This window comes from Pinus tabuliformis, chromosome J (assembly GCF_031772625.1).
Source record: "Pinus tabuliformis cultivar Carrire ecotype Pingquan chromosome J, CPIR1, whole genome shotgun sequence".
NCBI lineage: Eukaryota > Viridiplantae > Streptophyta > Pinopsida > Pinales > Pinaceae > Pinus > Pinus tabuliformis.
Window position 1 is genome coordinate 123,238,978 of NC_142295.1, and position 12,796 is coordinate 123,251,773.

At 37.2% G+C, this 12,796-nt stretch overlaps 1 protein-coding gene across 1 annotated transcript; it reads right to left on the bottom strand.

Annotated features, from left to right (window-relative positions):
- Nucleotides 1-207: 207 nt before the first annotated feature.
- LOC149225904 (pathogenesis-related protein 1-like) lies at nucleotides 208-1,163 on the bottom strand. Its single transcript, XM_089375173.1, has 2 exons — nucleotides 905-1,163; nucleotides 208-739 (listed from the first exon to the last, which is right to left on the bottom strand). Exons 1-2 carry the CDS (start codon nucleotides 1,086-1,088, stop codon nucleotides 441-443), a joined length of 483 nt encoding a protein of 160 aa, XP_089231299.1. The 5' UTR covers nucleotides 1,089-1,163; the 3' UTR covers nucleotides 208-440.
- Between the last annotated feature and the right edge of the window lie 11,633 nt (nucleotides 1,164-12,796).

Consider the following 12,796-nt stretch of genomic DNA (forward strand, 5'->3'; position numbering starts at 1 on the left):
ATCTGTTACCATAGTCCCTGCGTGGCCTCCGGCGGGGACTAATAAGGCCCATAACATGTATAATTTTACAAAGAAAAACAAACCAACTGAGCAGTTCCCACAAATTCTACATGCATTTCACTCATAAAAAGGACTGATCTATTTAATATGCTAAACATGACTGTGTTTGAATAAAAACAAGGGAAATTCTCCTTATATGGATGGAAATACACAACTTCATTTATTTATTTATATGGATGGAAATACACACATTATATGTAACGATAAAGTTACGATTGCAAAGACGTAGAGGGCATGTTACAGCCCAGAAATAACGAGAACTATGGACGATGGGCCGAAGGCATATCACCACCTTTCTTTATTTTGTCGTTTCATTCATATAATGCTCAGCACTAAACTATTAATGCATACGAAGACATAAGTGGATAGATATATGTTGATCAGTATAAAAAAGGATTGGAGAGCAGATATTGCTCGATATTCTTCAACATGGCAATGCTATTTTCCTTTATCTCTTTTGCTTTGCTTTCTTCAAGCTGAGCACCAGGAAGGGTCTCGTAATTACAGATCCAGCTGGCGACACATCCCCCTTCTTTCCTGGGAACGAATTTGACCTCAAAATTTGCAGCACTCAGTTTCTTTCCCAGCACCCCTCCTTCGATATTTGTATACTTCAATACCATTTTGTCCTCGTCAATTTCATCCACTCGCTCCTTGACGAAGCTGAAATCCTTGTGCGCTGTGACAAGAACGTGAAAATCCTTGTAAGCACCAAATGATAACAAATTATTCAACCTCATTTACAGGGGGATCCGTTAATTCAAAAACGGAAATACCTAGAAGTGGAATTATAATGATATTACGTAGAATATGTAATCAACAGAGGAATTTATGGGAGTTATACCGGGGGTGAAGTTGATCTGCTTGATGCTGCCCACGCCTCCATCTCCTTGAATTAAGGTCACGGAAGCGACAAGTTTAGGAAAAACCTTTGGGAAGACGTTATGGCTATCTTTCACCATGGCGTTCCACAGTCTCCTTGCCTCCACTTGAGACACTTCTTCCGTTATTGCAGTCCCTGACACCATCTTCAGCTCTACTGTAAGCCGATAGTTTTTCTTCAATACTATCGCACAAAACAAAACAATAGCTTCTTACGCTAGTATGCACAAGGGGAGGAAGAGGGGCGAATATTTAGAGAGGTTTACATGCGAACGTTTCCAAATCTGTACATCAATGAGAAAGTGACATGCAGCGACTTTTGTTATCTCCACTGACTTGTTGCCGCAGACAACACCGACTATATGCTCATTTTCTTGGTTTTAATGGGAATATGCGGCCGACTAATATTGACTTCCATACCTGGCTCTCCAAAGATCTGAATGCGGACGTTTCCCTGACTCCATTGCTATCATGACTTCAAAAATAGGAATAATAGATTTAGATAATATTGTAATCCGTCATTTTTCTCCTTTGTCTCCTCACCTAATTATCCCGATTCCTGTTTACCAATGGCGTTGTATGTCAGAACTGTTGGAAATTTCTGTTCATTTCAAACACACAAAAAAAATAACACAGAGAACAACGCTCTGGTTTTATACAGGATCTTAATCATATAAAATAAAAATAAAAACTATTACAGAATTGCCTTCCTCGACTCAGAGGGATTTACAACAGGAACTTCAGTTCCAAAATCTGTTTCCACTATCTCAGAAAATTATATCTTCATCACTGCTGTGCGTTACAGAAAGGAAAGAGCTTTTCTTGCTAATATTCTCTACACATCTCTGCTCTTGCATTCTTTTTATATTTAACAACACAAAAATATCTTTTACAATACGTGTTGCTTTTCCCTTACTTCCGTGAAAATAAAAAATAGTAAAATTTAAGATTTCACCTACATTTACCAACCCTAGTAAATATCATTTATTACACGGCTCAAAATATCCTATTTGAATTTAATGCATGGCTTATCACACCATCGCATCGCAAGAAGAGAGAGGATGTGCCACCGCCTCTATAACTTTTAAATCATGCGATTTGCGATCTGTGATCGCATCGCAAATATCGCATCGCAGATAATACAAGCATGCAGCGAAGGGTGATGAGGGAAAGTGCGATATGCGATCAGATCGCATCGCAGAGAAAAATCTGCAGTTTGAAATTATCATTCCAACACTCCCCCTTAATTTTAACTGCTGGGTTTTTTCTGCATACCTAGGTATTTCCTGAAATGATCAAAACCTTTCTTTGCCAATGGTTTTGTCAGGATGTCAACTGGTTGATCTTCTGTTCTGTAGTGCTGCAAAACAATCTCACCATTGTTAACCAATTCACGTATGAAGTGAAATTTGGTGTCTATGTGCTTTGTCCTTTTATGAAAAACAGAATTTTTAGACAATGCTATTGCAGAGCTATTGTCGCAGTAAATGGTTGTGCCCTTTTCCTGTTCATGACACAAATCTCTGAGAACTCTTCTCAGCCATACTGCTTGGCATGCTGCTGCTGTTGCTGCCACATATTCTGCCTCTGCTGTTGACAAAGCCACAACTGGTTGCTTCTTGGAAGCCCATGAGATGGCTCCCGATCCCATATGAAACACATATCCTGATGTGCTTTTCCTATCATCAGCACTTCCAGCCCAATCACTGTCAGTGTACCCTGTCAATATGAAACTTTCAGAAGAGGAGTATAAAATACCAAACCCCTTCGTTCCATTCACATACCTTAGAATCCTCTTGGCTGCCTGCCAATGAGTCTCTTTCGGTCTTTCCATAGATCTAGAAATTAAACTCACAGCGTGCATAATGTCCGGCCTAGTTGCAGTCAAGTACATAAGGCTGCCAACTATGCTCTTGTACAATTTTGGATCAAAATCCTTGCTGCTGTCTTCTTTGGTCAATTTCAACCCCACTACAGTTGGAGTCGCAGCTGCTTTGCTGTTCTGCATGTTAAATCTCTTTAACAATGCTTCTACATATTTATCTTGAGAAATGAAAACGCCATTTTCACTTTGGTCTACTTCAATTCCAAGAAAATATCTTAAGAAGCCCAAGTCAGTCATTTCAAATTCACTTTTCATGACTGCTTTGAAATCAACAATGAGAGAAGCATCATTGCTTGTAAAAATCAAATCATCTAGATATAGAACAACGATAAGAATCTTACCATCATTCTCCTTTATGTAGAGTGTGGGTTCACCATCACACTTATCGAACCCATTCTCAATCAGGTAAGCATCTATTCTGCTGTACCATGCTCTTGGAGCTTGCTTCAGCCCATAAAGAGCCTTTTTCAGTTTACAAACTTTATGCTCTTGGCCTTCAACTTCATAGCCCGGAGGTTGATCAACATAAACCTCTTCTTTTAACACTCCATTTAGGAATGTAGATTTAACATCAATCTGATAAATCTTCCATTTGTGTTGTGCCGCAATAGACAACACTGTTCTGACTGTTTCCATCCTTGCTACTGGTGCAAAGGTTTCATCATAGTCTTTGCCTTGTTGCTGCTTGTAGCCTTTCACAACAAGTCTTGCTTTGTGCCTGTCAATCTTGCCTTCAGCATTGCTTTTGGTCTTATAGACCCACTTAACTCCAATGGCATATTTGCCTATAGGGAGGTCCACTAACTCCCATGTTTTACTCTTCTCAATTGCACCAATTTCTTCATTCATTGCTTCAATCCATTTATCTTCATTTACAGCATCTTCAAAATGGACTGGGTCATCAACATGACAATATAAAGCGAATAATGAATTCAGACCGGTATTGTTACTTACCTCTCCTTGTTCATAAATCTCATTCAGATTTCTGAATCTTGGTCTTCTTGGTGTACTTGGAGTTCCATCCGAACTTGAGGGTATTTCTGATCCCTGTGGTGTGCTTGGAGAAGCACTTCCTTGACTTCTTGAGGCTGTTCGAATTCCAGATTGTGGTGTGGTTTGTTGTACTTGCTGTGGTGGAGGAGGAGCCACCAAGGAAGGATTATTTGCTGCTGTCCCTTCCTCTTCTTCTTCGTGAGACACAATTGTCTTCACATTCACTGTCTTCTCTAAGCTTCCATCCCAAGCTTCATCTTCAATGAACTGTACATCTCTGCTTACTATCAATTTCTTGGTGGATGGATTATAGAGTTTGTATGCTTTTGACTCATCACAGTAGCCAATAAAGACACACTTCTCCCCCTTACTATCAAGCTTCTTCCTTAGCTGATCCGGTACATGTGCATATGCAACACAACCGAATACTCTCATGTGAGTGACTGTTTGCTTTTGACCACTCCATGCTTCTTCTGGTATTCTGTTCATGACAGCTTTAGTTGGGCATCTATTCAAGATGTAAACTGCGCAAGTAACAGCTTCTGCCCAATACTCATGCGGCAAGTGTTTTGCCTTCAGCATACTTCTGACCATGTCAAGAATGGTCCTATTCTTTCTTTCGGCAACACCGTTTTGCTAAGCTGTATACCTTGCAGTGAACTGCTTTTGTATGCCACTCTCTCTGCAAAAACGCAGAAAGTCTTGGGAGATGTACTCTCCTCCTTTATCTGTTCTGAGCACTTTGATATAATGCCCACACTGCTTCTCAACAAGAGTTTTGAAGTGGCGGAATTTCTCAAACACTTCACTCTTCTGTTTCAGCATATACACCCATGTCTTTCTGGTGTAATCATCAATGAAAGTTAAAACATATTTATTTCCGGCAAATGATGGTGTTTGCATCGGTCCACACACATCAGAGTGAACAATTTCCAATGGTGCTTTTGCCCTTATACTCTTTCCTGCTGGAAAGCTTTCTTTGTGTTGCTTGCCCAAGATGCAGCCTTCACAAAGGCTGTCTGGTTTCTCGATCAATGGTAATCCCTTTACCATTCCCTTTCTGTGCAACAGATTCAGGCCTCCGAAATTGAGATGTCCAAATCTCAAATGCCACAACCAATTCACATCTTTCAGTTGTTCCTGAAAGACTTCTTGTGTTACAGCCGCAATAGTTCTGCCTTCCTTCAAATCTTCCCTGAGTTTGAGAGGAAACATTCTATTGCTGGTCATCTGCACCTGTGCAATGATCTTCTTACTTGGAGGTATGTCTCTGATTGTACACAAATCATCTTTGAAGAACACATTGTAACCTTTGTTAATGAGTTGTCCAATGCTCAAAAGATTACATTTCAGACCAGGTACATAGTATACATCTGGCACAATCATCTGTTCTCCATTTTTTGCTCGGATACTGACTCTGCCCTTACCCTTGACAGATATCGTATCATCAGTCCCTGTTGTTACCTCAGATTTCACATTTTCATCCAGATTGGCAAACATTTCAATATTACCAGTCATGTGATTACTACAACCTGAGTCTAAGAACCAAAAATCTTCTTGTTTGTCTTGTGCTATGTTACATGTTAACAGCACGTTCTTTGGGTTCTTATCTTCTTCATTTGCAAAATTAGCATTCTGCCTATTATTCATGTCACTTTGCTTTTTCCTACATTCATTGGCATAGTGCCCATATTTCTTACAATAATGACATTGGACTTGGGATTTGTCATACCTTTGTCCATGAGCTTGCTGTTTGCTTGAACCTTCATATTGGTTCTGATTGCAGCTCCTTCTGCTTGAGCTTGCAGGATAATTTCTGCCTCTGTTTTGGCTTCTTCCACGACCTCTGTAATTTGCTCTGCCTCGACCTCTTCCTTGGCCAAAAGACATCTGAGTCTTGAATGCTTGCTCAAATGAGGAATCTGTTCCTCTACTCAGTCTGTGTTCATGAGACAAAAGAGAAGCACTCAGCTCATCTACCGTGAACTGTGAGAGATCTTTTGTTTCTTCTATTGCTACCACAATAGATTCAAACCTTGAGGGTAAACATCTCAAGATTTTCTCTACAATCCTTCTTTCTTCAAGAATCTCACCATGAGATCTTATCTGGGTTATTAGACCAATAACCTGAGTGAAGAATGAATCTATTGTATCAGATTCCTTCATGCTGAGATTTTCAAAGTCTCTCCTCAACATCTGCAACTTTGCAGTCTTCACTTTCTCCATGCCTTGATAGGCAGTTTTGATAATATCCCAGGCCTCCTTAGATTTTGTTGCTGCTGCAATCCACAGAAAAACACTTTCATGTACTGATTGGAAGAGGAAAAAGAGGGCTTTGGCATCCTTCCTCTTGTCACTCTTCAACTGGTCTCTTTCTGCTGCTGTAAAAACAACCAACGCTGTTGCATCTGCTGGTTCAGCATAGCCAGTTTCAACCAGCTCCCATATTCCTTGAGAAGCAAACAATGCTTTCATTGTTATGGACCAATAACTGTAGTTTTTCCCATTAAACTGTGGCAGTTGGGGATTTGTCAAACCAGTTCCAGCATCTGCCATCTTAACTCTGTTTTAAATAAAGAAGAGATACTGAACTGTATAAATAAAAAAAAAACAAGCAAAAACTTTCTCTGCTGGAGAAAATCTGCTCAATAAGCTTCTTACAGCTCCTACAGTGAAAAAACCACCTCTGTTTTTTTTATTCACTGAGTGCCTAGACTAGCTCTGATACCATGTTGGAAATTTCTGTTCATTTCAAACACACAAAAAAAATAACACAGAGAACAACGCTCTGGTTTTATACAGGATCTTAATCATATAAAATAAAAATAAAAGCTATTATAGAATTGCCTTCCTCGACTCAGAGGGATTTACAACAGGAACTTCAGTTCCAAAATCTGATTCCACTATCTCAGAAAATTATATCTTCAGCACTGCTGTGCGTTGCAGAGAAGAAAGAGCTCTTCTTGCTAATATTCTCTACACGTCTCTGCTCTTGCATTCTTTTTATATTTAACAACACAAAAATATCTTTTACAATACGTGTTGCTTTTCCCTTACTTCCGTGAAAATAAAAAATAGTAAAATTTAAGATTTCACCTACATTTACCAACCCTAGTAAATATCATTTATTACACGGCTCAAAATATCCTATTTGAATTTAATGCATGGCTTATCACACCATCGCATCGCAAGAAGAGAGAGGATGTGCCACCGCCTCTATAACCTTTAAATCATGCGATCTGCGATCGCATCGCAAATATCGCATCGTAGATAATACAAGCATGCAGCGAAGGGTGACGAGGGAAAGTACGATATGCGATCAGATCGCATCGCAGAGAAAAATCTGCAGTTTGAAATTATCATTCCAACAAGAACTCACATCCCCTAGTTTCTCCACATTCGGTAAACACAAAATCGTCAGAGCTTTAATGCTGTAATCCATATTATCATTCAACATTAAAGCTTTAAATTTTATTTGTGGTTTTGGAACTCTAAACTGACGAACAGTTACTTATGTATGGGTGATCTAGATAAGTGAGTAAATCTAAGATTATATTTTGGAAGATTCTCTATAAGTTTTTGGATTTATTTATTTTTTATTTAAACCATTCGATTGAGCGAGTTGCAATATGTTGGATTTATTTAATTTTATATTTTAATATTATTTAAACAATTCGAGCTAGAGAGTTACAACTTTATTGTATAATAATGATTTTATGGTGGATTATTTGTAAATGATTCACTACAGTGTAGTTGTAATTCCGTCCTCCGTTTGTCAAAAAGATAAAACTGCAATTTCTTAATCCATTGTAAATCAAATCTCTTGTTATAACCCAAAATATAATCCTAATCCAAAATTACAACTTCGAAAGAGATCTAAATTGAGTGACCCCTATCCCATGCCTCTACGAGGATGATTTATGGTAGAAGGTATCTACGCATACGATATACGCATTGGTTTGTCGTTCCATGAATAACGGTGTTAACCTCATGGACAGGGCGGTTTTGTCATCGAATATCTGGAAGCGTTAGAAAAATGCCAACGATAACGTACCTCCCTACGTAGACTTCGACGGCGAAGAGCCATTCGGTCGTAATTTGAGGGTATAGGGTATTTCATTTTCATTGATTTTCATCAAGATAATTTGAGGTGAACAAAAATAACTTATTCATGGTCCAATTAGTTGGGTTAAACAATAATTGCGGTCATTATTACAATTTTCGAAATATTGTAGAAAACAAATTGATGATTAACCTAGATGAGACATGTGGTAAGGCACTTTTATAATATAAAAAAATATTTTAAGGAATGTTAGAATAGGAAGAAATAAAGGTTCATATGTAATTTTTTTTTTTTTTTAATAAATCAAGGATAGTTAATAAGTGGACATTCAAATAGGCTTTATGAATAAGAGAAAGGAAATATTGAATTGGAGGAAAGTTATTATGTTATCTAAAAAAGGGATTTTTTAAATGGTGTATGGATGATTAATAAAAAAAGTTTAAGTTGGGTTCATGAATAACTAATTGCGAGTTTTTAATAAGTAAAATATTAATTGATAAATTATAAGAAGATTTAATGCTTGAAGGATCGTGCATTTGATTTTCATCAAATAAATTTGAGGTGAAGAAGAATAAATACTTATTCATTTTCAAATAAATTGTGGTCAATAATAATTTTGGTCATTATCACAATTTTCGAAATTTTGTAGTAAAAAAATTGATTATTACCTTAGATGATACATGTGGTAAAGGCAGTGCAACTTTCATAATATAAAAATATCTCTTGGGAAATGTTGGAATAGGAAGAAAAAGAGGGTCACCATTATGTGGAGGGACAATTTGATGGGTATCTATTACAACTCGTTTCAAGGCTAAAAATTATCGATTCAAATTAGCTCGATAATGAGATTAACAATCCATCATGCATTAGAGGATCACAATGTTAGTAAATTTCCATCAGTGTTGACACATTAGTTTTGATGGATATCCTTTCCTAAAGTATAGATGGTGCAGGACTTAGGCATGAATCTCATGTGAAACAAAGCGAATGTTCATTTCGTGGGATTTTGTGATGAATTAATAATTAAATCAATGTTTGTTTCTTTTCTTTTTTACCTTTCTTTTAATTAGGTTGAATCCAAATCCTAAGAATTCCAACAGATTTTGGTTAAAATTGTCTTTAGTAATTTTCCCTTCTCATTCTCTTTAAGTGGAGTGATTAAAAATCATAACAATATGAGTAATCCTCTCAAGAAACACTCATGAAGAGAAGATCTATGATCACATCCCTTACCATAGGGAACTTTGATACCTCTCTCCTCTCCCAAAACCAATTTTAAAAATACAAGACATAATGATAGGATTTGTAAACAATAAATTCTTGTAAATATAGAGTCCATGAATACAATATTATACATGTCAAGGAGATGTTTCATCACAAGAAATTTAATCATTGATTGACTAGATGTCATACGCTACTTATATTTTTAAACATCCTTTCTTTACGAATAACAATGAATTAAACATAATTACAGATGCTTTATAATATCCATACGAATATATTTTAGGTTATTATTTTCTCTATATTCTAACTTCCATTATTGCTAACTACATGCAAAATTTAGCCATTAGCCAAACATTCATTATTAACCAAATCAATTTACTAAAGCTAAGCTTTAAGATCTAAACAAGTGAGATTTTTTCATTAACCAATGTCAACTCTAGATTTTTTTTTGAGAAGTTTGAACAATAACATCTTTAAAATATTGACACCTATGATTATTAGCTTTTGAATTCAACTTATAACAATCTCACTAAGTGTTTTATTCTAAATTAAGTTGTGTATGAGGATGACTTAGATAAAAACCTATTAGTTCAAATCCTTATATCAGATTTGTTTTCTACATTGCTAGCAATGAGGTCAACTACATGATAAATACATTCCGTGTTATTATATGAGGAGGTAATGGAAACCCTTGTGTCACGAGATATTACTTCTTATTGCTATTTTTAAATTGGGTAGGTTTTTCTTGATCAAACTAATTCTATGATTCAATTGATCACTTATCAATATTGGATTTAAAATTTTCTTTAAATTATAGTTTTATTTCACAATTATTGCACATATGGTTGAGGAGGATTACCAAAACTAATCCGAATTGATGGCGTCAATTGTTGTGAATAAGTATTGATGTCAAAAAGATTATAAATATACTTGAAAAATCATTTTAATAGGTTCAAATTCATACCATATGTAAAACATTTCACCTTTGGAAGTTGAAGGCAATGAAAGTGCAAGAATGATATTTGGCACAACTAGAGGATGTGTGAAATACCTAGAGGCTAATGCATGGAAAAATTATGTCTAACATGTGGCAGAAGGCAGGTTGACATGAAGCTGAAGGTAACGATGCGACATGGCACCACAATAACGAATCGATGGTCAACACGTGCACCACATGTACCTTCTAAAAGCTCTATGTAGAGATGGTGAAATCTAATGTGGCACTAAATGTCATTATTTGGAATGATCTATATTTGGTTTAGTTAACATAGTTTATCCATAATTATCTATGTTAATTTTCTTAATTTCTATCTCCTTTATATAAATAAATTCATTTACCATGAGACCACAACTCTTTCATGTAAGTTGTTATGCCAAAATCATTTAGAAGGTGTATTTTTGTAGTATTTTGGAGAATAATGGCCATGTTAGGATATTCCGACACATAGCAAATAGTTAAGTACAACTTGGTCTAGTATAGAGTTAGGTAAAGTGTGTTTCTTTACTATGTACATTTTGTAACTTACAATCCGACGGTCATGATATGTAGTGATTCGACGGTTCATTCTCCCCTCGGTATTACCGACACTTGATTAGTGGCTTAACACCCGATTGGTCCATGATCTCTATTTAAAGAGCATGGAGGGTCATTTGTAGGGGAATCCGTCTATGAGAGAAGCATATGTAAATTTTCATTCTTTTATTAATAAATTGCCTGAAGTGACCGCGTTGGCTCAGGCCATGGACTGTTTCCCTCTTTGAGGGTTTTAACCATGTCAAAATACTGGTGTATTGATCTGTGATCTGTTTGTGAGTGGTGTCCTTTTGTGTTCTGTCTGAGGAACTTACCCTGTAAATTCCTACATGGAATCAGAGCTATTTGAGGGCCACGTCCGTTGGTGATCCAAATCTGAAGCCGGTAGAACTGCATCCGACTGTCGTTTCCTAGATCTACTGTTTATGACTGCTTTCGGGCCAAGAGGACTGCTCTATTGTGTTGGGAGCCACTATTCCAGTGAGGAATCCCTTTCGTTTCACGCGAAAAGGTTTCCTGTAGCCCTAGCTACGTCATTTTTAAGATCTGGAAGTATATAGTGTTTATTTGCAGTTTACAGTTATTTTCTCTCTGTTTATTTCGGTTTCAGTTTATTTAGTTTTTTTTATTACCGGATCTATACCTTTCATTTCTGCGTATGCTCTTTGCCCTGTGACTCTCTGCGATCTGGGCAAATTAGAAACAGAAAGGAAGGATTTTTCTCATGCGTATGCTCTTTTCCGCTGCGCCTTAGTGTGATCTCGGAAAATCAGAAACATTGAGGAAAATATTTAGTTTCCGGCTAAAGCTAACTTCGAGCTGCAAGGTTTGGTTTTTTTTCCATGTCCGTGTTGGGTTTTGTGTTTTTTGTTTTGTAGGGAAAAAGAACTTTCTCGAAGCAAGCACGTAACCCAAAGCATCAACCCCACCCCTCTCTCTCTCTCTCTCTCTCAAACTTTTTGTACAGCTCACTTAATTTATGAGAGTAGAGGTCTTGGGTTCAAGTCTCCATTTTGTGGTGGCAGATTTTTCATTTCCGCACATTCCGGCACTTCGTCGGCGACTTCGTCAATTTTTTTTCAAAAAGCCATAACTTCTTCATCCGGAAGCCGTTTTCAGAACCGTTTTTTTGAAACGGCCTAATTTCTCGAGATATTTTCATTGGTACACTTGGTTTTAGCATCTACAGCTTCAGTTTCTGTTAAAAATTGAAAGTCCATGCCAAGTCATTTTTGATAGCACTAACTACTTCCAATGGTGGTCCTACGTTGTGGATTTACTTAGAAGTAAAGGTCTTTACAGAATAGCCACAGGCCAAGAGACCAAACCAAAAGATGAAGATAAGTCTGCTAAATTGGAAAATATGCAAGACCAAACACGTGGGTTGATAGGGATGTCTATTTGTCCAGATCTTAGATTCCATATTGCAGAACTTGATACTCCTGATGAAGCACTGCAACAAATTACTAAAGTCTTTGGAATTAAAAATGAACTTCAAGCCCATCAACTTGAAAATGAATTGCTTACATTGGACCCCAATAATTTTTCTTGCACTGAAGATTTTTTGTCCAAGTTCAAGGCCCTTAGACTTCTCTTGGAAGGTGTTAAGGTTAAGAAAGAAGTAGTAGCCTTATGTACTCCATTCTTACTAAGTTGGGACCATCCTATTCTGTGTTTGTTTCTGTTATAGACATTTTTGTGCCTTACAGCTATAAGCATGAAATGTCCATAAACCAAGGGATCCTAAGTCCCTAAAGATGTTGTTCCAGCTCCTAAAGAAACAAGGTCAACAAATGACAGCTTCTCCCAGACGTTCTCCACCAGAAACTGCTCAAAACTAGTCAAATCAGGATCAATTCAGAGGTTCCACTAGCTGCCTGCATTGCAAAGCACCCAAATACACTGGCTAGGTGCATTGCAACGCAGGTGAATGCACTACCAGGGTGCGTTGAGCGGGAAATGACAAATGGCAAAGTCATCCAACGAGGTGGAAAGACAATGGAAGCTTCCAGAATCTTCTCCAATGACACTTGCCTCACTGAATTCGAGCAGTGATGAGTAAGAGGCTCTCAGCCTCCAAGTGGAAGCAAGAACTGACAGAGAGAAGCCACAAGTCAAAACATAAGCTGACTCATCCCCTCTGCTTACATCTATA

Bases quoted from the DNA above. Each gene is read 5' to 3' on its own strand.
- LOC149225904 (XM_089375173.1), bottom strand. From the start codon at position 1,088: ATGGTGTCAGGGACTGCAATAACGGAAGAAGTGTCTCAAGTGGAGGCA. The intron at 740-904 runs GTATAACTCCCA...TTCTTGTCACAG, and splicing joins GCAGATCAACTTCACCCCCG to CGCACAAGGATTTCAGCTTC.